General features: G+C 38.0%; 1 protein-coding gene across 5 annotated transcripts in view; it reads right to left on the bottom strand.

The window, feature by feature from the left end:
• PPP2R2C (protein phosphatase 2 regulatory subunit Bgamma) overlaps window positions 1-26,647 on the bottom strand; it is a 208,659-nt gene that overhangs the window by 33,970 nt on the left and 148,042 nt on the right. For all 5 annotated transcript variants that reach the window (XM_075148675.1, XM_075148677.1, XM_075148679.1 and 2 more), the window contains 4 exons: window positions 25,158-25,255; window positions 24,384-24,549; window positions 20,048-20,160; window positions 18,195-18,372 (listed from right to left, as the gene is read on the bottom strand). In XM_075148675.1, the coding sequence (XP_075004776.1) occupies window positions 18,195-18,372; window positions 20,048-20,160; window positions 24,384-24,549; window positions 25,158-25,255 (555 nt within the window). The remainder of the gene's footprint in view (window positions 1-18,194; window positions 18,373-20,047; window positions 20,161-24,383; window positions 24,550-25,157; window positions 25,256-26,647) is intronic.

Here is a 26,647-nt window from a genome sequence, read left to right as displayed (position 1 = left end):
AGCTTGACATGTGATGTGTGGGAACTGTATTTAAACTAGTATGACATGGTAAGGGCAAGCATCTCCCATGAGACATTTCACATTTCTATTTTTCCATCTTCCCTTTGTGTCTTTTTCTTCCTTTTAAGCACAACGTCGCATGGCAGGAAAATATAAAAAAAATTGGACCAGACAGTGTGCTTCAGAAACAGGCCCTTTGGTGAACTTGAAGAGCTCAAAGAAGAGGGAATCTGGCAGAAACTGATTAAATGAAAATTCTATTTCTAAAGGGAAAAGTATTCTAATGGCACAAATCTGTAGAGTTGCCTCCTACGCTATCATCTTCCCTTGCAATCGTATCTCGTGGAGGGATGTCTTGAGTGGGGCACGGTCCCTCTCCCCCAGTTCACTCACATCTGAAATACCAGTCACATCTGACTCCTGTTGTACCACATGTAGTGTGGTTCATTTTCAGAGCGTGGACAAAACAACTAGGACCAAAGCTATCTAAGACAGGAAGACCAAAGAGTTCACCATTGGCAGTGCAGTAGGATATAATTCTGTTGTCCTAAAAAAAATGGTGTTCCTGTGCCTGAACAGGGTAGGAATCTCCCCTAAGAAAATGAAAAAGATCTTCACACTGCTTTGACTCCCACACATGCTTGCCAAGAACGAGGCATTTCGATCTCTGGTAGATACTTGCACTAAGGGAAGGCTGAACTGGCACCTTGCCAGCGATGGGCCGGAATGCATTGGCAGTCTTTTAATTCATTAACATTAAAACAAGGAACAGAAAATATCTTCTTGTTCACAGAAAATAGAACAGGTCTGTCCCTCCTAACCCAACTGTTTGCCGTCTTATATACCAGGTCTCCCCTCCATTGCTTGGCTCAAGGAAACGGGATAAAGCTATGAAGAGGCCAACAGATTTTCTAGATGCTCTCCACAGCAAAATGGAAATGAAAGGTCTACTATGCTTCAGACCACAATGGTGAGAGATTATGTTCTTACAGTTGGGCTAGCAGAGCTACAAGACCAGGAGTTAGTTTTGGGAAAGGCAACAAAGATGCTCTAAGGCAATGTAACCTTTACCTTTGGCTAAGAGTGTCTATGTTGCTTTCCCAAAATTATTCAAGAACAAGGTACAACATCGGAGAGCGAGCAGGCAGGACAGGACCTGGCTGAGAGGAGAAAGGAGGCTTTAGGGAAAGATCTGAGGGAGGGGAGGGAGGGAAGCAAAACAGTGGGAGTGGAAGGAGGAAAGAGCATAAGGAAAGGCATGATTAACAACCTGCAATGATACGCAGTGTGAGGGATGTGATCTGAGCACACGATTCAGTTATATGGTATGTTTAGTTCTAATCCAGTATTTTGTGCTACTGTTATGCAGCTGATATTAAAATGAGGATGACAGGAGGAAGAAGATTTGTTCCACTGCCTCTGGGCCACTGATCTAACAGAAATATCCCCCTCGGGGAGAAGTCACTCCATAAAGTTCCTTTTAGTGCAGGTTACAAAGATGACCCTCACCTTGATCCAAAATTCACATTAATTATTATCAGCTAGAATATAAATGAGCATGCCTGCTTTATGCTCGTGCCAAAACATGTATAATGAGAATGTGGAAAATACATAGGGTTCCTGCTGAGCAAAAAAGGTTCCAGAATGAGTTTCCTTCTATGATACCGGAAACATAGCGGTCTCCTCAAAACAGATTAAAATCCCTTTGAAGCAAACAGTATGCATAAACAAATAGCCGCTTCGTCTTCCTGAAACCATTAAGGAATTCTACAAGAAACTGAATTTTGTAGAAAACAAACTTGCAACTCACAAGCTATAGCATATAAAGGACTGAATCTTGTATCATTTTTTTTTAATCATTTTTATATGACTTGTGGGTTCACTGCAAGAAGGAAATAATTTGTATAGTCAGATGAAGGCTCCAGAAAAAAAACTAATTGTCCCCCCTTTATTCAACTGCAATGGAGGAGAGAGGCTTTCTTTAGAAAGCCAGACAGAATTTTCCATAATAACTTCACAAGAAAACCAAAATTCTCATCTTTCTCATTTCAATATATGCTGATATGATGCTTCATTTTTACCCCTGCGTGGGACTTGGGTTTTTGCAATTTTTAAGCACTTTCAAAAAATAAACTTCAGCATAACATATCTTCCCAAACCTGGCTGTTCCCTGTGTTTTCCACAGAGGTTTGTTCCAGCTCCTAATTTTGTCTGCACTCTCACACCTACATTCCAGCCTAGTCCTAGAAAAATTCACTGACTAGTAGTTGAAATCAATAGCCATTCATAGAAGCTGCCAGGGCTTCAGTTTAGGGCAATTGATTACTGTGGTCCTGCTGAGGCTTTACGCTTTTAATATAAGCATTTCGCTGAGTGGTTTCCTCTGTTAGTCATTTAGTGCACCCTATTTTCATTACAAGAAGGGAACTGTGATGCTTACAAATCAAGCTCTACCAGTTTTACACTTCCTACATGGTGGTTATATCATTCCTATACCATGTGCCAGCTGAGGGAATTCATTCCAAATGGCTACAGTTTTCTTGCAGGTTATGTACATCAGGGGAGCAGGGACAGAATCAGGCCTCAGTATGCTTGATAACATGATGATGTGATTACGTCTATCTTATTATGAAAGAACGAAGCAAGCCTTAACTTTTAAATAACCATCCACTTACTCCTTTCTTTTCATTTCTTAAAGATACACTATATGGTTTCACTGTTGAATGACAATTCTACAATAGGCATGTCATGACAGTAAGGACACCATTGGATAAGGTCCAGCTTCTGAATCTCTGTCTTTCAGACCTGTTGTCCAAGAGTCAAGGGTTTCTGGAATGGATTGTCAATAGGTTAATAGATTTGGCCTTTTCTTCAAATTCCAGTGTTTTACCTTAGGCAGAGAGATGACCCAGTATTTATATTCTAAGTACTCCTAATAGCCACAGTGTCAATGCTTTTTATCACCCAGCATTCGCCCACTGCTCCACTAAAAGCATGTACTGTATGGGTTTTACTAAAAGCCCAGAGAGTTGCAATTCCATTGTCTATACCATTTGACTCTTCTGAACCACAAAAGCAGAAGCTTCTGCATAAGTGTGTGTTCCTTCAAGCTGTCTTGGACCTAATATCTGCTAATGCAGGGTATTGATCCCTACTTGAAAATTACTTAATAGTACAATATCAGCCCAATTCCATTTTTATTTCCATGGTCTTTATAATTCTTCAGACATCATACTGGAGTTGGGAACTCTGGCAACAGTCTCACACCGGTGGTGATTTGCTGAAAGTATCAATTTAAATGGCTTGATTTTGATTGGCAATAAAACGTCTCCATCAAAGGTGCTTACATGTTGCCATTATGACAGTACAAAGGCTTCTGACAGCTTTTTTTTCTGTACTTTTCCTCATATCAGGATTATGAGATACAGAAAGAGTAAAAACTGCTATGGGCTTTTAGCTCCATGTGGAAGGCCAAGTCATAGACAATTATGGTAGGTGCTGCACAAATACAAAGTAAAGGGATTGCTCATAATATAAAGAACAAGTACAAAGCGCGCACAAAGAAGAGATTAAGTAATGTTAACACAATTCTGTGGACTTCTGAGATTTCTTAACTCAAGGATTACAGCCTAAGTTACATGAAAAAGAAATGTTAGTGGAAGAAAAAATGACATGGTCATAGCCAAGAGGCTGCAGTAGCAAGAAACTTTCCAGCTACTCAGCTAGAACTAGCCATGAAAGAGAATTTGGCCATGTTAGGTAAACAGGAGGTATAAAAACTAAGCTACTGTTGAGATCTAGCTTTCCCAGAGATAGGCTGATATAGATAGGCTGATATATTCAGTACATCCTCCTGTCTCATTGGTAATACACATTTATACAGCGTGGATAATAAGCTCTGCGTGCTGGAGTGGTGCTCCTTGAGCAATGGCCTCACATTTATGCTCAGTGTACCACTGTCAGTACAAGATGGCCCGTGCTTCCTCACAATCTAATACCTAAAGCTTCAGCCAGATTCGTGCCTAATTTAGCTTTCTATTTCTGTCTTCTAACACCATAAAACTTATAAAACAGGAGGGGCACAGAGATGTGTTTAGGAACCAAGTTTAGGTTTAACCGGCAGCTGATAGGAACCAGAATCCCTCAGGACTAAGGGACTAACAAGATTTGTTCAAGGCCGAATGGGAAGCCAGGGTCGGAACTTAAATACCAAACTTCTGAACCAAAGCTGCAACTCCTGGACTTTCCGTCTCAAGTTTCATTCGGAATTGGAGGTATTTGGCAAGAAATTAAAAGTAGTATTAGGAAACCTTTTCCATTCATTAAGTTCAAAGCAAAGGACAGTCAGTATTGATGTCAATGTTTTACAGATAGTGAAACTGAGGCATGAAGTGGCAAAGATTTGGCCAAGGTCAGCTTAAGGGCCAGGAAGAGCAATAGTTCTGGATTCTGCTTTAGTGGTCTCTCCCCTCCCTACCCACAGTACTGCAGGCATGTGAGTATTCACTCAGTTCTTTTCTTGGTTGGTTGGTTTTGAGAGGTTCTTTTGTTATTACTACATTTGTCCTTTGGAAATTTTTCCCCAGAATGCAGACCAGTCTAAAGACTTATTCTGAATTTGAGAGATCTCATTCTGATCTTTGTAATATCAGAATTACTTTGCATTCCTATTATGTGGGTAGAATAAAATCAGAAAGCAGCAAGAAAGACCCAAGTCTCCATTATGCAAATATTACTTGAAAAAAGAATCAACGTATTTTAAATGTATTTAGTCAAATTTTAGGAAATTGCTTTTACTGCCATAGATTCAGTAAACGTCACAGACTCTGCTGTATGCGAGGTGAAGAAAAACAAATCTAATATATAAGAGAAACTGCCTATGGAGTAGCTGCAACATTTGAATAAGTGTTGAAAGCAGAGAATTGTAGAATAGCACTGCTAGGAAAGAGAGTATTTAAAATGGTGCAAGTCACGTCCAAACTATCTCATAGATAGGCCTGTTCATATACATTGCAACCATTAATTTACTTAGAGAATAATGAATTTAGAAGTAGATACTGGAAAATTTTAATTTATGTAAGAACTGAATTTTTGGCTTGTTATTTAGAACAGAACACCTGCATTTTCATCTGTAGACACAGTCACATGCCTGCTTTAGCCACAACCATACGCACATTCAAATTTTCAAGAGCAAAGAAATCATTATCTGCATATACACAGCTGAGAGCAAAATTAAGTGGATGTGTCAACAGAGGATGACCTGTCTTCATAAATGCACATCTGCATTGTACAGTACTCAATCACTGAAAGGCTGCAAAGTCATATTTAGTTGATATCTTTGCATATTAATTAATTATTATTTGTCTGAAACTATTGTGGGATGCTTAACGTTACATTTGGAACATAACAAATACCAGAAGAGCCTTAGGTACATATAAATTATTAATAGAAGAAACCTATTAAGTCACCTAGCTCAGCTTCGCTCAGGCAGTGCTCTTCTAGGTAGTATGGTAAGTGGCACCATGTATCACATACTCGCAAGGGTTCCAAGAAAAAAGTGCAATCTTAACACAAAAAGGCAAGGACAAATTATAAACTAAAGCAATATCATCTCATCATTCCCAAACCTGCTTTCCTGAACTCAATGAGATGTTTAAAAGAGAACTGAGAGGGATCTACTTGATTTGCTGAATCCAGTCCCTGGTATTACAGAGAAATATAACATATATAACTTCCTAAACTCCAACCTAAAAGTAGCCAGGGATTGTCTCCCACATAACTTACAAGAAAGAAGATACAAAATGTCTTTTTTTTTTTTTTTTTAAATGAATAATCTATGCACCAACTGGTAATACCATCAAGAAATTTCTTCTTGATAATTATTAAAATCCCATGCAGCTGAGAAAGATCTTCCTATTAAAAGGCAGACACAGAACTTCCAGCTGGAGGGTATAGACTCTTCAGAGCATTTTGGTGGGGATTTTTCTTTCCCTATATGCAATTTATTTTTCCATATACCTTGCAGAAAACCCCAATATAGCAGTATTAATACCCCAGTAGAGTAGAATAATTCCATATTTTAACTGAAGTTACAATTCAAGTCACAAAGGACTCATTTTTTGCAAAATTTAGCTAGCTACAAGTGTCTGCTAGAGCATAACACTCTCCCCTTCCCTGCATGTTTGTTATGGAAGTAGTCACATGAAACTATCTTCAAAAATACCCAGATGCTTCTGAAAAATAGGTACTAATAAAGGCTTCCATTCAAAATGTATACTGATATTTCTGCCTGCAACTAACTTTGCACTGCCAACAAATCCCTGAACATGAGCAATGGGAAAATGAAATGAGGAACAGATTCAGTTCTCATGAGAAAATCCGCAGTGAAAGTTTTCCAAATCATCTATATTAAATTATATAAGACACCTGATTAAAACCTTTTGGCAGGACTTATTATCTAGTTGCTTAATTTACGTGAAAGGATTTACAAAAATGCCCATCAGCTTGGTCTCTAGGCACTGCAGAGAAATAGGATTCCAGGAGTTTGAAACACCACCATTACTCTCCAAGGCAAAGGGGTTCAATATTCACAGCTGTATGCCTGTTTGTTTACTTGATGTGCTTTCCGAATATTGATTCCAGACAAGTCACGCAGCTTGTAGTCAGTATGAAAACAGTCAAACTGTGTTGACTTTTCTTAAGTCTGGTGTTGTAACTTCGTTAAAGTTAATACTGACTTTATTTACAGAGCACTTTTATTCCAAAGGCCCTAAAAGTGACCTCCCTTAACTATGGCAATTTCACATGCAACGGCACTACTAAAGCGCAGTCCTTGCCAGTGTATAGTATGACAACAGAAAAGAGAGCAATGTCTACATTAATGAGAAGTGCCCTGGCTACTTCAACAGTGAGAAAAGCTTCCACGGTCTCAGGTTTTAAAGACTCAAAGAGAACACAGAGGTACAGACTGCAAGCTTTACAAGACCCGAGATGACCGTGTGAGCATGTTTATGACATCTCCGTTCTTGTATGGAATACTCTTCAAGCTAAAATATTTTAGCCAATGAGCAAAGCAAGTTATATTTTCTTCTCCTTTATGTTAATACTCTGCAAAAGACTGTGCTTTGCAAAGTTAATTTCAAGTCCAAACTCACATGGGAGCGAGAATAATTAGACTCATTTAAGAGAATTCTCCCCTCTGGCAGAGCTGATTAAATTATTTATACATTATCTTTTCGTATAATTGTACCTAGAACTGTGTAAATGGTTTTTTGTCTAACTTTCAATAAATTCATAACATGTGTTTTTCAAGTTGGATACACCACCTGCACCTGTGACAATAGAGAATGGCTCATTTTTAAAATGCTTCAGTGAGAAATTAATCCAGAGGGAAACAGAAGCATGCAATTTAAAAGCTTCCACAATGACACCATACTGATTAAAACTCATCAACTGAAGAAATAAAATTAGTAAGACAATAAATCTTGGACTGAATCCTGTTACCCATTTCCACAGGAATAACTTCATTTACTGCAGCCACATTACACTACAATATGAGTGCTACTTAGCTGAGTATCAGCTCCGTGACGTGACCCTTTATCTGTAATTTAATATTCCTTGCTATATTTCCCAAGTCCTTCTTTGCTAAGAATCTAAGATTCTGGATAAAACCTGAAAATTCTAATGGAATAAACTACTAGGGTGAAAAAGGAAATCTGGTTGGTGATGCTAACATTCATTTCAGCTCTACTAAGTGCTCTTTCTCTCTTCAGTAGCAATAAACTTGAGAAAACTTGGGATAATGATATTTTAAAGGGCATTCCTGGTACAAAATAGTAACTTGTTTGCTACAATCAGAAGAATAACAGTCCCAATTAAATTGGAAAGCAACTGTAGAGATCTGTGAAAAGACATCTTCGTACCTATTGTAAAATTCTAAGTACCTTCTATAGTTGCATTGCCTAGATCACTCTACAAACACATGAATATAGTGAAATCCCAGTGCTGTTCTTTAATGTACTATTACAGAGTTCTGAAATGGCTTTTACAGGCTCAGGATTTCACGCTATTCTTTATCATTTGCTGCAACTCCAGTTAATTTTCTTTTTCCTTTTTGCAATTCACTATACAGTTTTAAAAACCAAGAGTATTTTAATGCTTCTGGCTATGTTTTTCCTTACCTCTGCAGCAACTAAATAATGGGTATGGGTCCCTATTTGGGCACAACTGCATTAGAGAAGACAGCGGGTTAGATAAAGAAGTCCATTAAAAGGGTAACGTAATCACATACTTATTCATTCAAGTTGTGTATGGACAGGAGTGATAAGTAAGAAAATTATGTATTCTGATTAACCAATTAATATTTTTATTAAACAATAAATCTGCAGTGCAGTAATTATCCCAAGGCTACAGCTATGCTCAAATCACCTTAAATTAACTTCTTTAAAAGCAACTCCAGAAAAACTAAGAGACTGGTCTTTGCCAAGAATGCAAAGGCCTCAGCTATAATTAGTTTTTCACAGCCAGGCTCAACTCTTCCAATTTATTTATTTTTGGAGGATGGCTAGATAGGGAATATTTTCATAGCACTATCCCATGCCCTGAAGACACTGATATCTGACACTCCAGCCATGTATTGCTTGCTTTTGCTGCAGTGTACATTTCAGCTGTATGGCAGGAGGGTCTCAGTCAGTGATTCAATGCTAAAATACTGTTTAACTAGCTCTGATATCGCTCCTTTGGCTATCAGATGTGCTCTGTCATCCAATTCTCTCTGACTGGCTGATAGTCAAATTCCCGAGATAGGAGTCAATTTAAGGTGATGAGAATAGTTAAAAAGCAATTGTTTCTGACAAGGATCATAAAGTATCCTCTGGCAAGAAACAAAACCAAACAAAAAGCTTAAAAGACCACTTTTGCAAATTTATTCATGGTTTTCAGAGCTCTCTAAATCTGGACTTAAAGTCTCCTAAAAGATGCTGAGACTTCTCTATATTTCTTGAAAACAAATCATCCTTAATGTCCTTATAGTCCCTACTCACACAGCCTTACTGCTATAATTACTACCTGAATTACAGCAGTTAGTTATAAAGACTGCAATTTGCACAAGGTAACATATAAACACACAACTGCTCCTGCTCTAAAAAGCTTAAAAACTGTACTCAATTAAGATATTCTACAATAGAGGATGACCACATCAGAAATAATGTTGTGTCCAAACTGGACATAGTTCTACCTCAACAGAAGCAGAAGAACCAATTCAGTGCCTGCTGCAGAAGCTGTATCTACATTAGTGTCTACAAGACAAAGTCATTTAGGTGATCCTAAAATGCAGTTCTCTCTTGGCACTTTGCACTAGGGACACACAGAATTTTTCTTACAAATGAGTCTGTTGAGAGTTCATGAAAGGCTCTGTTTACTATCTGGATGCTATACAGTTCAGAGAAGATGACAACTCACAGTTACACATACTTACCTGTTTACTAAGTTTATTCCTCAATTGACAGTAGAAACATTTCTTGTGTGATTTTAATAAAAGACTCCCTACTGCATTCTTCCTAAAAGGCAGCAAAAACACACATCAAGGACTTTCCCAGCTACCACATTTCTAAAATCCTCATTCTGGTGGCCACATGAGATATTTTGTTTAAAGCTTAGAATTCTTTATGCCACATTTGACTACAGTGGTTACAAAGAACAGGTGCCTGATGCATTGTTCCATTACACACCCACAGAGCCAGCGTGGTCCCCAGTCTAGCAGTCAGAGAATTCTTTCCTCCTTTTATATTCTTATTAATTATTATTTATCTAGTGTTACATATCCAATTAGGATGGACCCCCGCAGAATCTAAAACAGTTTAAAGAAAAATCAGCCTTTATTTGATCATTGCTATCTAGTAATACTGCTTAATAGCTCCATTAAAATGATGATTGGGTTTTATTCTGTTAAGAGCTGTCTTTCTCCAGTTTGATGTATATTAAAATATTCTTTTTACAGTGCATACACAATTTTGACATTGGAACTCTGCCTAGCTTTGCTTGTACACATAGGTAAGGTGTGGTATGTAGTTAATATTTTAACATAAATAAAGCGGTTACTGTACTTTGTTTAAACCATCACAGTTTGAGGCTTAATGTTACAAACATCATATAAAGTAAATGCAAATTGATGCACGGAAAAAAATATAAAAGAGGCCAAAATGCATTTCACTATACTTTTTTTGTCTCCAAAATTACGGGTTAAATTTACTTTAACTCTTACATAGGCTAACAAAGATTCAGTCACCTTCCTAGCTCTTGAATCTCCTAGGTTGCTCCATAACCTTGATATTTGGAAATTCAAGCTATTCTAAACCCACCTGACTACAAATCTGTGTCTTGATTTCCGGTGGGGTTTATTTCGGATACCATTATTTGTGAACTTCTCAGCACAATGAGGAAGTCCTTCCAACAACTAAAGAAAACACAAAGTGTTTTTTACTTTCATGCAATCAAGGATTTATTTCTGAATAAGCCCACCAAGAGGAAAATAAAAGGAGAATATCAGAATTTGGGTGGGTCAGCACCCTAGACAAGAAATAACATATATGTACTTCACCTTGACAGTAGCAAAACAACCTTCTTTCCTCTTCTATAACTACTGTAGTCAGATCACATAGTATAGTTATACTTGCTTTTCCAGGTCCACAACACTAATTGAAAAAGACCAAAAATACTGTATGGAAGAGCCCAACTCAGGCAACCATTTATGAACTTGATGTATTTGTTAAGCTTTAAGTCAGTATGGAAAAAGCATGAAAATTCTAGTCAGATATGAAAGACCCTACAACACAGAATTTTATCTTCTAGTTTCCTGGGGCATCTGAAAAAGACAATATGAATTGTTTATACTACTTAATGCAAAGAATCTTTCCAGAAATGAGGGACTATTTTTCACAATTTCAAGAATTCTTTTAAGTACCCTTAAGCACCATCCTATGCATACAGGACAGCACTTTCTTGCAGTCCCATCAGCAGTACTTTATAAGCTTTATGCTGGAGCTTGTTCCTATTCCTGAGCCTCGATATATGACCTATGATCTGTTGCCACTCATATGTATGGTGCTTTGCTGACACAGAAATACTCAGCATTGCGAATAAGAGCTACGTAAGAACTACAGTACCTGCTGCCAATCTATTAATTACATCTTAGCAAAACTAAATACTGAACTACACCATTGTAAATGATCCTCAAGTTACTGGGTGATTTGGTATCTACAGTTGCACAGGTCATTTCAAAATAATTTACTTTTAATGCACAAATACTCTTAAGCTGAAAGATCTCAAACCCCAAAGTTAACAGGCAAAGTCAATGGAAACTGCCATTTTGCAGAGCTTCGAAAATCAGATCACTTAAAAACAACCTGAAACTAATCGCTAATCATTGCTAAATGGATAACCATGAATTTCCATCTAGTATAGTCATTTTTCAAATGAAAAACTTTTCCATTGCTTCAGATAAGAGTAACTTAAACGGAAAATTCTTGGGAGAGATAAGCAGGTTTAGGTACTACAACCCTTTTCCTAAATTCATCATCAAATGACTAAATGCTAAGCATTGGCAATGTAAAGATTCGTTTCAGTGGACAATAAAGTTTTTGCTTCTGATTACCTTTTGCAAGGTTAGAATTATCTTTTTTTTTAAAAAAAAAAAAACAGTAAATTATTTTTCTCTGTCCATTAAAGCAAGTGATCCCTAGCAAAAAACTTGTGTTGGTGCTCAGTGAAATTCCATCCCACTCCATTCTGGCAGTTAACAGATCCCTACGGAGCAAAGATACACTGATTTATATTTTTCCAAAACGAAACCATTGTCCTACCATTTCTTCATTTCTGTTACCTTTTTTACAGGATTTCTCTCTCCTGAACAGCCTGCCACTTTATCTAATGCAGAATTAGAGTATGGATGGAAGTAATGGAAAGTGGGATCTCACCGGGCAACATTCAGATTCTGGGTTGAAATTCCAGCATACCTGTTTGACTCTAACAGTCTTTGTTTAATTGACTATAAAGTGAGGTTAAGATTGACTAACCTCAAAATTTTATTGCAATTATTTTAAAATATTTTTATTGCAAAGTATTTAATTTTGTTAAAGTATGTCAAGCACTTCAGTAATACAGAGGAGGAAAGATCTCTATCATGACCAGTTTGCAATGTAATTATCAGAGATGAGAAATGGCAATGCAGCAAAGAACCTAACAGTTAAGTATCGATACTTGGTGTGAACTTCGTGTATTCACAAGTTTCATGCAACAGAATTTCTTCTTTTTTATTTTTTTATCCTTTTTTCCTCTACATACTGTTCTTCCCCATGGCTTTGCAAGATAGGGCACTGGAGCCCTTAGTCAACATTTCTAATAGTTTACCTCAAATTAGAGTACAATTCAACATTTATCAAAATGCACAGAAAACCTCCAGTTGGCAGTACTCACACGTGAGTTAGGTGTCAAAATCTTTATTTTCACTACTGTCAACTCTTATTTTTACTAGAAGGCCAGTATTCCCATGCTGAAAAAAGTGGAGAGTGAGTTACATCAATCCACAATCTAATCAGCTTGTTGAAAATAGCTTTTTTCCCCTCAGTTGTTCACGTAGGAGTGTTTTAATTAGAAAAGCAAAGCAACCCTTTCTCAATAGTTACACTTTAAAAGAGCTCGCCATACCATGAAAACAGGGTACAGAGTACCTCTACAATCCTCTACTTCTAACTTACAGACCTGATTTTAGCTTTGCAGACATCATCATTCTCCTTTAAAGTAGAGAGAGACAAAGACAATGCATGTGGGAGGAGAGACTCTGGGAAGTAAAGAATAAAAGAAGAACACACATTTGAGGAAAAGCTACTCAAATGTTGCTAGTAGCAACTCAGCTAGAATATGACTCCATGGTATAATATATACCTTTTAAATACATGATACAGATTGGCCGAATCTTTCCTGATAGAATAGGAAGGGCTAAAATGTATTACACAGAGCTCTCAGAAGAAGAGAAATAATGTCTGCCATCTCCCCAAACAGAAAGTGTATGCTTGAGGAAAACAGTGCTGCGGGTGGGGGTGGCAGCACGTTGTCACACAGCAAAGGCATTTTTTCAAGAGCGCAGAAAATGCATCCTTGCGCACACAGCTTGTGCACAGTCATCCTGGCTGAGGAATTTTTATAGAAACAACCTTATCTCACTCAAGGGCATAAACTTGCCAGCTTACAGCTCCACAAATGCCAAGAGAATACTGCAGATTTGCTTTCAGTTTAGCATTCAAATGCTTAGCACTGAGGCAGGTAACAGGAATTTTGTAAGGCTAGCTATTTCCCCAGCCTGGGGGCTGCTCCCAGAGCACTATGTATGTCCTATATATGCACTATATTCAGGTGCACAACAGGCTGCCACAGACTTGGTCTCCATCAATGTACCATGTTATTTTGGTTTTTCTATTTCTTTTCTTTTTTGATGTTGTTTACTTCTTAAGTAAATTAATTTCCCCAAGATACGGTGCCTAACGATCTGACTACCCATGATATGCTTCAAATACTGGAATACATTAGACTATAAGAAGGCCCTATGGTGATTTGCTAATTAGCTTAACCCTTTTGGGACACGGAAGAAGGAATTTTTTATTAAAACAGGATAACCCTGGACTATATTGATCTGACTGAGGAATGAGTATTTTAGTCAAGATGAGTCTCAAGATGAGTACATGCTGGAAACAGTGATGTTGTTTCCATAGCAATGCCATGACAGCCTCTAGAGTGAAATAGTGTGCTACCAGGAAATGAAGGGAGTTCAAGTGCTACATAGTTCTGTGAGCAATCCAAATACATTCTCATAAAGAATATTTAGTACAGCTAGCTAGTCCAAAGATTGCTGCTGATGTGAAGTAAGCCTTATCAGTGTACTTCCAGCAGTCCTGTTTTCTCATTCACTACACCCAAGATGACTTATCTAAAGGCTTAAGCTATGGGCAACACTGCTAAGCCATTTCAGACTGAACATTAACAAATACAGCAACCTTTACCTCACTTCTTTTCCAGTGAATAATATCATCCATAATTAAGGACACCGGCTCTCATTCTCCATAACGCAACCAAACACATTGAACCTTTTAGCGAAGAAAAGCCTCATATGTGCAATTATTTACCAGCTGACCTTCCCCCTTCCTCTTCTTTCACTTCCTCCTCTCTCTTGCCTCCTCCTGCCCAAACTATACTGAGCAAATCTGCTTGCAAGTGGGAAGCAATCTACAGAAGTCTTGCATATTCCTCATGAAAATTTACACAGTCATAGCATAAAACTCACTTGTCAGCTTTTTACCCCAGTTAGTGTTTATGCTAATACAAAAGCAAACCAGAAAACCACTAATTGTATTTTATTTGCCTAAGGCTTCACCTAAGGCAAATATTCTGGTAAAATTCTACAAAGCTGATTTAAAATATTTTCCAAAGGAGACAGAACGAGAATTAACTTGAGATCTGCATTGCTTTGTCTTTTCATTTTCAAAGAAATGAACAATTCTCAGTGATTTGCAAAACTGCTAACATAATGGTTATAACCCAACTGTTCTCAAATAAAATTCTACAAGACACAGCACTTGAAAAACACCCTAGTATACCGCTGCTAATCCATTCTTTGTCCAGCGCTTCCCATGCAATTTGTAAAGATGTTCAAACATGAGCTGAATGTCCAGAAACTCTACCACTGTATTTGTTGTTTGTGTCATTGTCACAACTAGCCTCTTGGGTAAACAGATTGTAGTTCATTATATGTAGCAGTGCTGCCTCTGAGGGAAAGTAGAAAGACAAATACACATCACTGCCAGATCCCTTATTAACAAATGCCACTTCAAACCAAAATGTTTTCTATTTATTGTTTTAAACATGTATTTCAAGGAATCAAGCCTTGCATATAAAACAGCAAGATGCTTCACTTCCATTTTGCATCTAGTAAAAAGATGTGAAGCAAGCATTTTAAAACTGCCTCAGCCTCCTCCTGCCTGTCCCCCTAAGTGTGTTGTAGAGGGCACCAAGCCCAGCAACATTCATTTGTAATTTAAACTCTTTGCTTGGCAGAATTTTTTCATCTTAATATGTCTAGTCCTAATTGCAACCGGCGCACCCCATGTTTCTACCAGAAGCTCATCTACTTCCAGGAGAGTTTTATGCAACTGGGTTTTCTGTAAGACAGATGGGACAGATGTTGAAATCTAGTGGAAAACGTGACCCTGCAATTTTACAAGGACTTACAGGGCTCTATATGGACAAAAAGATACCTATGGAAGGACTGATGCAAGTTTAACTTACTCATCCCCTTCTTCCAGTTATTGCGGTCTCCCAGTTAATTCCCCAATATGAGCAATATTATATAACTATCTCACCTTTTTTTGGAACACCCATCTCAACTTTTCTGTTTATCATATAATTAAGTAAAAGTGATCTGCCTAATGATCTGGTTGGGACAACTGAGTACAGATACACGTTATATTGCCTGAAACAGAAGTGGATACAGCCTATTTAACTCAGTCTACTCTCTTGAATACATACTGGTATCCAGCCACAAAAGTCAATCTGCTGCCACCATGGCCAGTTTAGCATTGATCATCCCTTTACCTAGTGTTCTGTCTATCACCGCCTAAATTCTCTCATCACAGTCATCCCAGATGTTCGTTCATGTGTATCGAAAAGAAGCAACAATATCTGTATCCCAATCCAGGATAGAAATCTAGTTATCCCAAAGTCATCCACATAAGTATCCCAAAGCCACTTAGATACAGGAAAAGTCTCCTATCCTAAAACCCAGAAACATACTCTTAATTTCCCCCTCATCATCACTCTTGGAACATACTCAGAAATTGAGTGTGGTCCTATAAATTGTATCATGTTTTAAGAGTTAAATCAATGATTCCATCAGAAACTCTAAAACACTTTTTATCAGTAAATATTCAACGACAGGAGTGTGCTAATTCTTGAAACAGAGTCCACGCAGCTGTCACCGAATACAGCAGCTGAACATACAGGAGTAGAAGCAATAACATCCTAAACAGTTACTCAATCTCAAATAATTTTGCTATCCATTCTGTTCTATCAAGACATATGGTAGCAGTTATGATCGTAAGACTAAGTCTGTTTTTCAGCTCTTCCCTAGTATATTGCTAGAATTTGAAACATCATTGGAGGCCAAGTGCTTCTGAAGCCTGCATACAAGTGTTTTCATACAAAGGGCAAATGAAATCTTGCTAACCAGGGCTATGAAATTTATAGTTTTCATAAGCAATTTCTTTAAATTTTCTTCCTCGATTTCCTAATCGACAAAATAGTAGACAAATTCATCTATCTACCAGCTTCTTAATCTTTTGTAAGGACAAACTGATCAACGTATATAAAGAATGTGAAGATAAAAAGCTCTGCATAAATGCCAAGAATTATTTTACACTACCATATTCACAATACTTTTGTTCTGATTGTATCAATACTCCCATAGTAAGCCTTTTCTTTTCATGGATTTACACACATTTGGGGTTTAAAAATTCATTTGGGGCTGATACTTCTGTCAGTAAGCTCTTAGCGTGGCAAATGACTTAATACAAACTCATGTTGTCCTCACAAACTATAATAACTATTTATTTGGTTTTTTAAAACTTGTCAGAAACATTTCTCTTGGCAATCCATAGTTTATAAAACAGCTTTTAACACAATAAAAAGGATTGCCAAAGACTTATCTCACATAAGTATTCTGGAATGTGATCTGGTTATCATACACAGACATACAGAGACTGCTGTGCTTTGTCTGACTCTCTGCTCTGCTTTAGAGGAGGAGGATGCACAGTACAGGAGAACACACAGTAGCCACGTATAAAAGTGTCCAGGACAGAGACAAGACTGAAGGGTGAAGCTACAGTGAAGAGGACACGGTCAGGAGCCACACTGCTACTCCATATAAGCGTGGTGGTGAACAATTTTCCCACTCTGTTCTCTTACTAAAGAATGGAAGTACAGTTGCTTGGATACTGAAGGCAGACATAGCTAGACTTTGAAGAACCACATATAAATTGGTCCTATATAAACAGTCATATTAAAGAGGGCACCATTTAGCTTGCTTAATCTAGACAGGTGAAAGAAAAAGAATATGAATTTGGAAACAAATTGAGGAGATATTCCCTGCAATCCCCAGGGTAAAGGCACTTGTCACTTGATCCTGCAAAGGCAGTTCTTTAAGGACATTAAGAGTTGTTTGATTTAATGAAAATGTTTCCTGTGACATTAACAAAGCATGGGTTAAGCTCCACAGATGATCTGGGCTATGAAGGAAGAAATATAACCACCAGAGACAGGGAGAACACCCCGTCACATTGGTATTTTCTTTTAGGAATTTGCCCCCAGTAGGACAACTTCACTTTGATGTCTAATAGTCCCTCATACAAATTTACAGAGAAATATTCTTCTAACTCCTTTTGAAATACTTAAAAAGAAATCACCAAAGGAACACAACATTCTGAGCTGGCCCCATAACCTATTTCTCTTCTTACTGGTCCCTTTATGTTCTGCAAAACACAGAGAATCACTTTTCTTGGCTACCTTTTCTTTTGCTCCTCCTCCAAGCCACGCTGTTGCAGTGCAAGGGGCAGCCTCACAGATGACTGGAATGATCCCACAACACAGCCTTCCGGGTGACGCCAGCGCTTGGTACAGCAGCGACTGCACTAATCACAGCACAACAACTCACACAACGCAGCTGCGCCTTACCCCCGAACGGTGCACACCTCAGGCATTAGGGTTCTGGGAAGCAGGATGGTGGAGAACAGGGGGCACGGCCAGGGTAAGGACTGACCTTTCAGCAAAACAAGGTAGCTCAGCGTGAAACGTCTTCAGGAAATAACAGTATAGAGTATTCTTGTCAGGTGGATAGTTACCATTCAGCTGGCATCAGTTTCCTATTTACTTGTCATTAACCAACTCCAAGACTGTTATTTCTCACATAAAATTCCCTGATTTTTGCAACCTCTTAGCTGTCTCTTATGATACCCGAGCATTTTCTGCTACAAATACTGCAGGGATTCTGATAAGTAAAGGTATATTTTAAAATCTGCAGAAAAATATTTTAAAACAGCTCTCTTAAGCCCCACTAATACTATCAACACTGAGCAAGGAACCACAATAAAGGATACTGAAGCTCCTATCTGTGATTGCTAAATGCCAGAGGTTAATCCTGAGATCATCCGCTGACATGTATGTCTCACAGTCACTGTTGACAGATATTGAGTTGACATGATAGGTGTGACCATTAGCAAAGATTCTCCGGGGAGTGACTTCTACCATCAAATCCATAGGTTTCAATACAGGCACCTGCCAAAAAAACAAAACACAAAGGGAGTAAGATTTATATAATTTTTTGCTAGGATGATGAGAGTTTCAATAGAGAGCAAGCATTCAAAGACTGTGACATTATAAAACTTCTCCACAGTGTGTGCAAGCTGAGTTTCCCCATGGATGAATTGCTGGGCAGGGCCATCCCTGCCAAGGAGGGAGATACAGGAGAGCCATAGAAAGCCAGGCAGAGCGATGGAAAGCCTGGACTGTGGGAAGGGAGGCACTGGAAAGCCTGGACTGTGGGAAGGGAGGCACTGGCAGCTGCCACAGAACAGGCCAGTCCCACAGCAGGAGCTACTGTCCCACGTATGCAGAAGACTCTGGCTCTGACAAGCAGTGAAGTCCTAGTATTTTGCTTTTGCTAAGGAGCTTGCTGTTAGTTGTAAATCACTTACAGTACTTTTGCTACCTGATGTCTCTCTTTCAAAAAAGTCAAGTAGTGAAAAGGTTATGATCTCAGCAAAACATAATAAACGAAGTCTTGGAAAACAAAGCCAACATGTGTATTGACATACCATACATACACACATACTCCTGAAAAGCCAAGACCACAGACTATCACTTATCGTTGCACCCCCGTTATTTCCCTCTGTGTCACTTCAATGTCATGCTTCAATAACTAGACACTGTCAATTTATTCCCTATTGGTAAAGCATTAAACACTGTAAGGCTGTGGTCCATGATTGGGGCTATGCGATGTTGTTGAACATGCATCAGAAACAATCTATCATACATCAATCCACAAGATAGTTTAAAGAGGAACACAGAGAAGTTCAAGCTTTAAGTTTAGCTTGCCACTAAAGGAATAAAACAGTGGTTCACTCAACCTTTGAATTCTCAGACTATAAGCAATCTGGAATGGTTTTGTTTGCCTAATCATACAGAATAGATAAATATCTCATTAATGTAGTCATTTTTACACTTTGGAGGCTTTTTTCACAATAGACAATATTGACGTGTTTTGGAGGTAGGGGTTGGTTGGTTGTTTTTAATAATAAAGAAATACTAGTGTTTATACAAAATAGCCTTCCAGTTCTAACCTTTCGCCACCTCCTTTGCCAAAACACCTGGAGTGAATTCAGCCATTAAAGTCTGAGAGCAAATATCTGTTACGTTATCATACACGCTCATAAGAGTTCCATGACTGCATCCGTTCCGCAGTGCAGAACCTCACATTCACTGGAGCACAGACTACTGCAAATCCCTCTCTTCAGATAGGAGATAATTCTTTTATACTACTGAAAAAAAGATGAGACTGAAATTTGGTGTACTGTCTTTAACTCAGTTACTCTGAATGAGGCAAGAATACTGACTGTTTAATATTAATTACAAGTCGAATGCTTCCAGCACACCAGGCTAAAGAATCCTGTGTGAAAGCACATTAAGTCATGCTGAGAGAATTTTATCAGGAAGAATAAAACTGACATAAACTCTCTAAACATATTTGTGTTGGTCACTATATCACACAGCATTTGTGACTTGAAAATGCATGACAGATTCAAGACCGTTATCAGTCAGCTAAAACTTCAATGAGAATAATCATATATATGCTTAGCATTAGGTACATATTTAAATCTTTTACTGAGTTAGCACCCATGACTACCTTCTTCGTACAGAAACAACTGGATTTTGGACAAAGACAGCAGCTCACCTGCAGTGATGTTACTGTAGAAAGATCTTTAAGTTTTCCTTCTTCATCTTTTAAGTTGTACCCCTCTGGTCTCTTATCTCTTTCAGTAATTTTCCATAACTTGATTGTTTTATCTTTAAAAGAAAAGACAAACAACTGTCAGCATAGGAATTCTGAATGTGGTTACTCACCTTTCGCAATATATTCCTTAAAGAAGTTTCTACACCTTGGTTTAGACAAGTCCCGTGCTGAAACAGTCTGGGTCACTTAATTTTGCACATCCAGAAAATGTTGCCAACAGAAGAAATACTCATAAAGCACATCCCATACCTTCAAACCAAGTCAGAGGTTCCTGGCAGCTGACAGACCATGTAGAGCACGTAGAGCACATGCTGCTCTCGTATCCAACTTGGCAGTTTGCAAGTGGGACAGACCAAAACCACTCAATGCTCACTGCTGAAGCTCAGTTTGACAATTTGACTTTGCAAGGAAATAATCTTGATATTAAAGCCAGTTTGCTAGGTGACTTATAAACAGGACAAGAAGAGCATGGAGTAGACAGACAGACCAATGATACCTGCCTGGCCCATTGTCGGAATGGGCAGTGGTGTACTGGTGTAACATGAGAAGCTCCAGCAAATGAAAGGCTGTGTGAAAAATGAGACATTTCTCCCTCCTAAGGGAAAGCAGCTGAGAAATAACGGACAAAAAAAACCTGAGAGAATTGTGTTATAAAGGTAAGAGAGAGAAGTGGGGAGAAAAATATATTAATCTTGCATGCAATGGAATTAAATCTAAACTCTCCCTTTTTCATGATGGGTGAAGCATATGATGATAGAATAACGATGACTCTCGTTTAGCAAAGAGCCTCTGAAGCCAACAAATAGAAGTTTTGAACATTTCAAATGCAGCTTGTCCTTGTTTTTGTAGTAGCTTAAGCTGCAGATTTCCCTGAGTTGATCGTCCACTTCCACTCTGGTCGTGCACCCAACCTGCCAACCCTAACACTCCCTAGACTGAAAAATCAATGCCAGCTCTTCTCCTGCAAAAAATCTGTCCCCAAGCTTCTAATGGTTGTTTCACTCATCTGTTCATGGAGCAGCTAAAGCCTCTCCTTCAGCTGCCACCACAGCTTTCATTAACCTCAGTTCCTGCATCATTTCTGATTTCGTCCCACTTTCTTCCTTTATCCCTCCTTCCCCAAGTACGTAGCAGAGCGTAATTCTTTCCCCAGCGTGGCTGATCCAAATACTTCTTTCAAATGCTAGTACAAATCATTTTAAAGGCAGGATATATGAATACATGAGTCGTTTTGCATTTCTATAGCAACTTTAACTTTGACCTTTTTTTGTTTCGAAAACAATCCCTCCACTACTCTGAGTATTTTTACTATTATGCATCTCCTAACAAGATCGGTATGCTAATTTTCAAGCAACAAAAATAATACAATTGATCAATCTACAGAACAAGAGGTTAGTTCGATCTGCAACTAAAAAGCTCCATTTAAATATTCAATACATTTCATCTGTATCGGTCACTAAAATACATAATACTAAATACTAAAAATACATATAGACCATGTAATGCACTTGGGATTTTTATTACATGTAAATGGCACATTCCTGCTTATCTATTCTAAAATTTATAAATACTGCAATTGTAAAATGAATTATAAGAAAAAACACAAACAATTTTCCATTGTTGGACTTGACTGCTATTGATAAACCTATCCCTTTCCTGAGTGAAAACTTTTATTAGCGGTTAAGGCTATCACATGTGTTGGTTTTCTTCTCCTTATCTGCCTCTAGACTTTAAAAAACTCCCTAGAAGTTCTAAGCATGCTTGTATTTTGCAAAATATATCTGTGAGGTTCAGTATTCGTTCAGTCTCAAGGGTGTTGTGAAGTTTAAATTAATTAATGTGTGGTAAGCAGTCTGAAATCCTCAGATGAAAGGATCTGTATGGGCCAAATTCTGATCTACCCGATGTAACTCACATCAAAAGTGGCCCCAATATATTCTGGTACAAAAGATACCAATGAATCCTAATAATTTATGATTACACTACAAAATCAGTTCAGTTTACAGCGCAAACCAGAAATTTGCTAAGTGCAAGCACTGCAAATCCACAGTGGGATTCAAAAGCCTTGGTGGTTTCCTTCTGCCTCCATTAATTAAAACGCTGCAATCAAAGCTTAGTTGATGACTAGGTGGTAACGCGTGAACTGGAAAGGAACGAAGATCCCCTCTGAGAGAGGTGACCTGTGCAGGAACAGCCTCAGACAAAAGTCCTCCTTAGAAGGACGGAAAGAGATTTGGGCAGGTGCGGACCTGTCAAGTCTCATGTATTGAGGGTGAGGTTTAGACGGACCCTCCCCTCATGTTCCCCAACAGCGGGATGCTCCTTCCAGCAAATTCAGTGGGCACTGTCCACTTGTGCCTGCGGACAGAAAGGATGCTGTTGCACAGTTCTCACTTTTCTGACCAAAACTGCGCTTTAGATCCTAAGCTACCAGAGAGCAAAATATCAAAAATTGCATTAAAATATCAGGCTCAGAAATTGGTAAATATAAACCAATACTCAAGATGTTTCTACAACGTGCCCAATATCAGCATGTGTGACAGGTAATGCCTTCATTCTCTACAAGTTAGAAAACGAAGAAATTTTTTTTAATAATACATACTATCCCTTTTCATAGGCATGGAATTGATATACATTGTCAATGACTTCTCACAGGTAATCTGTGAGACAGCAAGGAATTCAGCATGGGCCTTCTGTATCCTAAAGTTAAAACTATCTTTAAGAGTATGCCAAGAGGTGAATCTTCAGACTTCAACCCTGCTGCACCAGGAAGCTAGGAATTCCTCCTTGGCACACAAAAATGTTTTTAATTCAAAGCCAAAACCCAAAGGCCATGCCAGGGGCACCACTTCTGTTCTCCTCACCATAAAGAGGTCGGGATGCTCCAGAATTAAGAAGGGGGAAAAACAGAGGCCGAAGTATTTTGCCAGGTCCTAGGCTTGCTCAGTGTTGGGTGCAACTGGATTAACCCACAGCAACACTAAGACTGATTATTTCTTCCTTTCTCCCCTCCCACATTAATATCAACCACAAAACTGATACAAAGGTCTACTAGGCCGACTTAAAAGCAGCGTATCTGAGGACTCGGCTGTATTCCTCAGTGTTTCCAAAAACAAACTTTGAAATGAAAAGGGAGAGGTTTACTTTTAATAATCTGCTTTTGTATCATGCACTTAGAAGAAGCCGTTCTTAGTTTAAGTTATCTGAAGTAGAAGGGATATTTTGACCAAGGGAGAAGTGCAGAAGTAAACTCCCTTAACTTCATAATTAGCTGACTAATCATTAAGTTAGCACAAATCACCTAGCTATAACAGATATGTTTCATTTCAAATATTGCAACAGTGCCCTCAAAAAGTCAAAAGACAACTTTAAGGAAAACAGACTGCAAAACATAAAATAATTTGCTATCTACTGTGAATTACTGTGAATATTATTTATTGCTATAAATTTTAACTAGAAGTAATCACTTTGCCTTAAAGCGTCAATTCCCAAAGGTGACATTACACTATTTTTCTATCAGCAATTCCCAATTATGCTCAAACTTCTACAAGAAAAATTCTCTTCTGATTACAATAAGATCTAAGATTTAAAATCTGATAGTTTTGTCTCATGCATCACCAGCGGTAATAAAGGTTGTGGGTGTCCAAATGTTTCCTAAATAACACCTGTGCATGTTACGCTTCATTTAGTTTCTCCCCCCGTGTCACATCTGCATATCCCCTCTTAGCAATAATACTGCATTTTTTAAATCAACAGGCCTTAAGCATGTTAGAAAGATGAGTCGGTATCAATATCCTATTATTATCCTTACTGCCTTCCAAAGATTTGTGTAACTCTTTAGAACTTGAACAAACCATTCTAATGTTAATGAATGAAAAGAAAAAGAAATTAATCTCTCTCACCTACATTCATTTACACATCTACAAAGAACAAAAGTTATGACAAATACAGCAGACAAAATTCTAAATCCCCAGTGAAACACAGCTGCTGAGGAAGATGATGCCTTTGTCACAAAATTTGTTTCAGGATAGCATTGTACGTTAACAGCAAAAATGGATAGCTCTCTAAATGTCTATGGATAGTCAATAGGAAAAACCCTATGACTGTGAATAAAATACATAAATAACAGGTATCAGAGTCAGTATGACAGTCCTGGTAAACTCTGAAAGAGGAAATTACTAAATCAGTAGATTAAAATGAACAAATATATACAGTCAGCACTAAAATGCACAAGAGCAGAATGCTGATATGTCCTGTATACTCTCATCTGTCTTACCATTTGTTGATAAAAGTGAGTGAGCTGCATTTTGCTGTGGTAACCACTTGATCTTGTTTATTTTTTCTTCTATCTCCAAGCTCTTCAAATAATCAAATTCAGGTTCATGGCTCTGGAAAGTGCTGTAAACATTGTACTCCCCCTGATTGTAAGGCTCATTTTTACTCTATGGAGAATAAGAAAAACAAAAACATGTGGTTTATAATGGCAATATATCTCCATCTCTTACGAAAGGTGTATAAGCAGCCTTATAAATATAAAAATATTGAAAGCATAATTTAATTTCTCATTTAAAACATGATATTGACAGATTTGTTTCTACAGGAATTAAATTTCCTGTAAGTATTGAAGCAAGATTTAATAAAAGGCAGAATTTTTGAAGAAATGTCAATTATTCAGGAAAGCTTTCTACAAAAGATAGTGCAGATGGACTGAATTTAAAAGTGAAACATAAAGGTATCACAGCAAAGGCATTGTTTTAAATGGAATGGGTCCATCAAACAGGCAAAAGCTATTACAACAATGTAGAAGTAAAACGAAAACAACCTCCTTTTTTCTTAGCTTAGAATTTTGGAGCTTTGAAGCATTTTTGTTTGGGGCAGCAAACTTCTGAGTAAAAGATCCTTACCCTCTTTCACTTCCTCTCCAAAGAGGTGACATTCTGTTTTACTGAATCTTGAAATTATAAAGAAGTTTATTAGTTAGATCCAATTAAAGTATTAATAAAGCCAGGTTTTAGCAAGCTATTAAGGACCACATTGGTAACTCACATACCTCAGGTTCCCTTTGGAATATAACAACCCGACCCCCCTTGTCACCAGTAGCCAGCAGTTCTCCAGTGTGGTTGAACTCAACTGTAGAAATAATATCAGCTGGAGGGAAAAAGAGAAAAAAGGCAAATTTTAGACTGCTACTACAACACAAAGCCATTAGAAATATCAAGCACTCCACAAAAAACGCAACAGATGCGGGATTTGAAGGAATACAGATGAATTCAACAGCAAGTCACTAATGCAAACAGGCTGCATGCCATTACAATCTGAGGTTGCTACACGATGAAACAAGTGCAAACATACGAGGCAAATTTGTGTTTCCAGCACATCTGCAGTTTGGGAGTGGAGGAGATCTCTGGAGAGGTTATGCTTCAAGAAGAGCAATCTCAGGCTGCTACAAAGCTTTTTTCAGTACTGGAGATAGCAACAGTATTGGCCTCCTGCTATTTCCTCTAGCAAAGACCAACATAACATCTCAATCCTGTTGCATGTATTAATTATTCTTCACCCTTTATGGGGGTTTTCATATAACCCCCTAGCATTAGTTTTCTCAAATGTGTGTTTGAGCCAAGAGTGCAAAAGCAAAGTACATTTAGCCTGTCCTACCGCAGAGGAATGAAGGCAAAACCAAAACTGCTCACTGTGCATCGCTGGCAAGAGCCCATTCAAATCATCGTTTTCAGTAAATCACTTCAGCACCATAAAAATGTGTCATTAGAAGATAAAAAGATCCCAGTCTCTTCTTTTCCTAATTTTCAACAACTCCCTTTCCCTAAGCAATTGCATCAGCTTAAACAAGAAACCTCATCAAAACCCGAGGCCAGTCTTGAGTACAGATTATTATACATCAGGATGAGAAGGGAGAAAGAGACTGTAGGAGCAAAAGAACTGGTTCTTCTGTTTGTATGACAGTAAATGCTAGAATCATAATCCACGGTTAATCCTACACTATTGGCATAATTTAAATTAAAATGCCTAGTGCAATAGTAAATTAAGAAGCCATCATATATATAATCGCAGACAAATGCAGGGTATTACTCAGAAACTGCATGTATGAATCCTCTATAATGATCAGTATTCACTCATCAGAAACATGGGCCAGATTTTGAGAAGTGTCAGTAGTTAGCAGCTCCCCTTTAGGCATAAAAAGCTGTGGTTTTCAAACACGTTCATCATCCATCAGTTTATACTGAGAACAATGACGCGACAGTGGGCTAAGCTCTTTTGAAAACCTAGTCCCAAATGAGTTCACTAAAATTCAAAGGAATTGAAATAACAAGTGGATGTACCATTTACTTGATACATTTTATGAACGGAAAACATCTGTTCCTATTCTTCTTTTAATAAACTAGCTGTTGAGTGTTAGAAAGCTTCTATTGCCAGTAGCTCTCATCAGCAACACAGCCATCCAAAAGCCAGATTCTTAATGGAATGTTATAAACAATTCACCATCTAAAAAAGGAAAACTTTACCCTAATCATGGTAAAGAAA

This window comes from Calonectris borealis, chromosome 4 (assembly GCF_964195595.1).
Source record: "Calonectris borealis chromosome 4, bCalBor7.hap1.2, whole genome shotgun sequence".
NCBI classification, from domain to species: Eukaryota; Metazoa; Chordata; class Aves; order Procellariiformes; family Procellariidae; genus Calonectris; species Calonectris borealis.
Note: the sequence above shows the minus strand (reverse complement) of the source record. Positions and strands in the feature narration are given on the sequence as shown.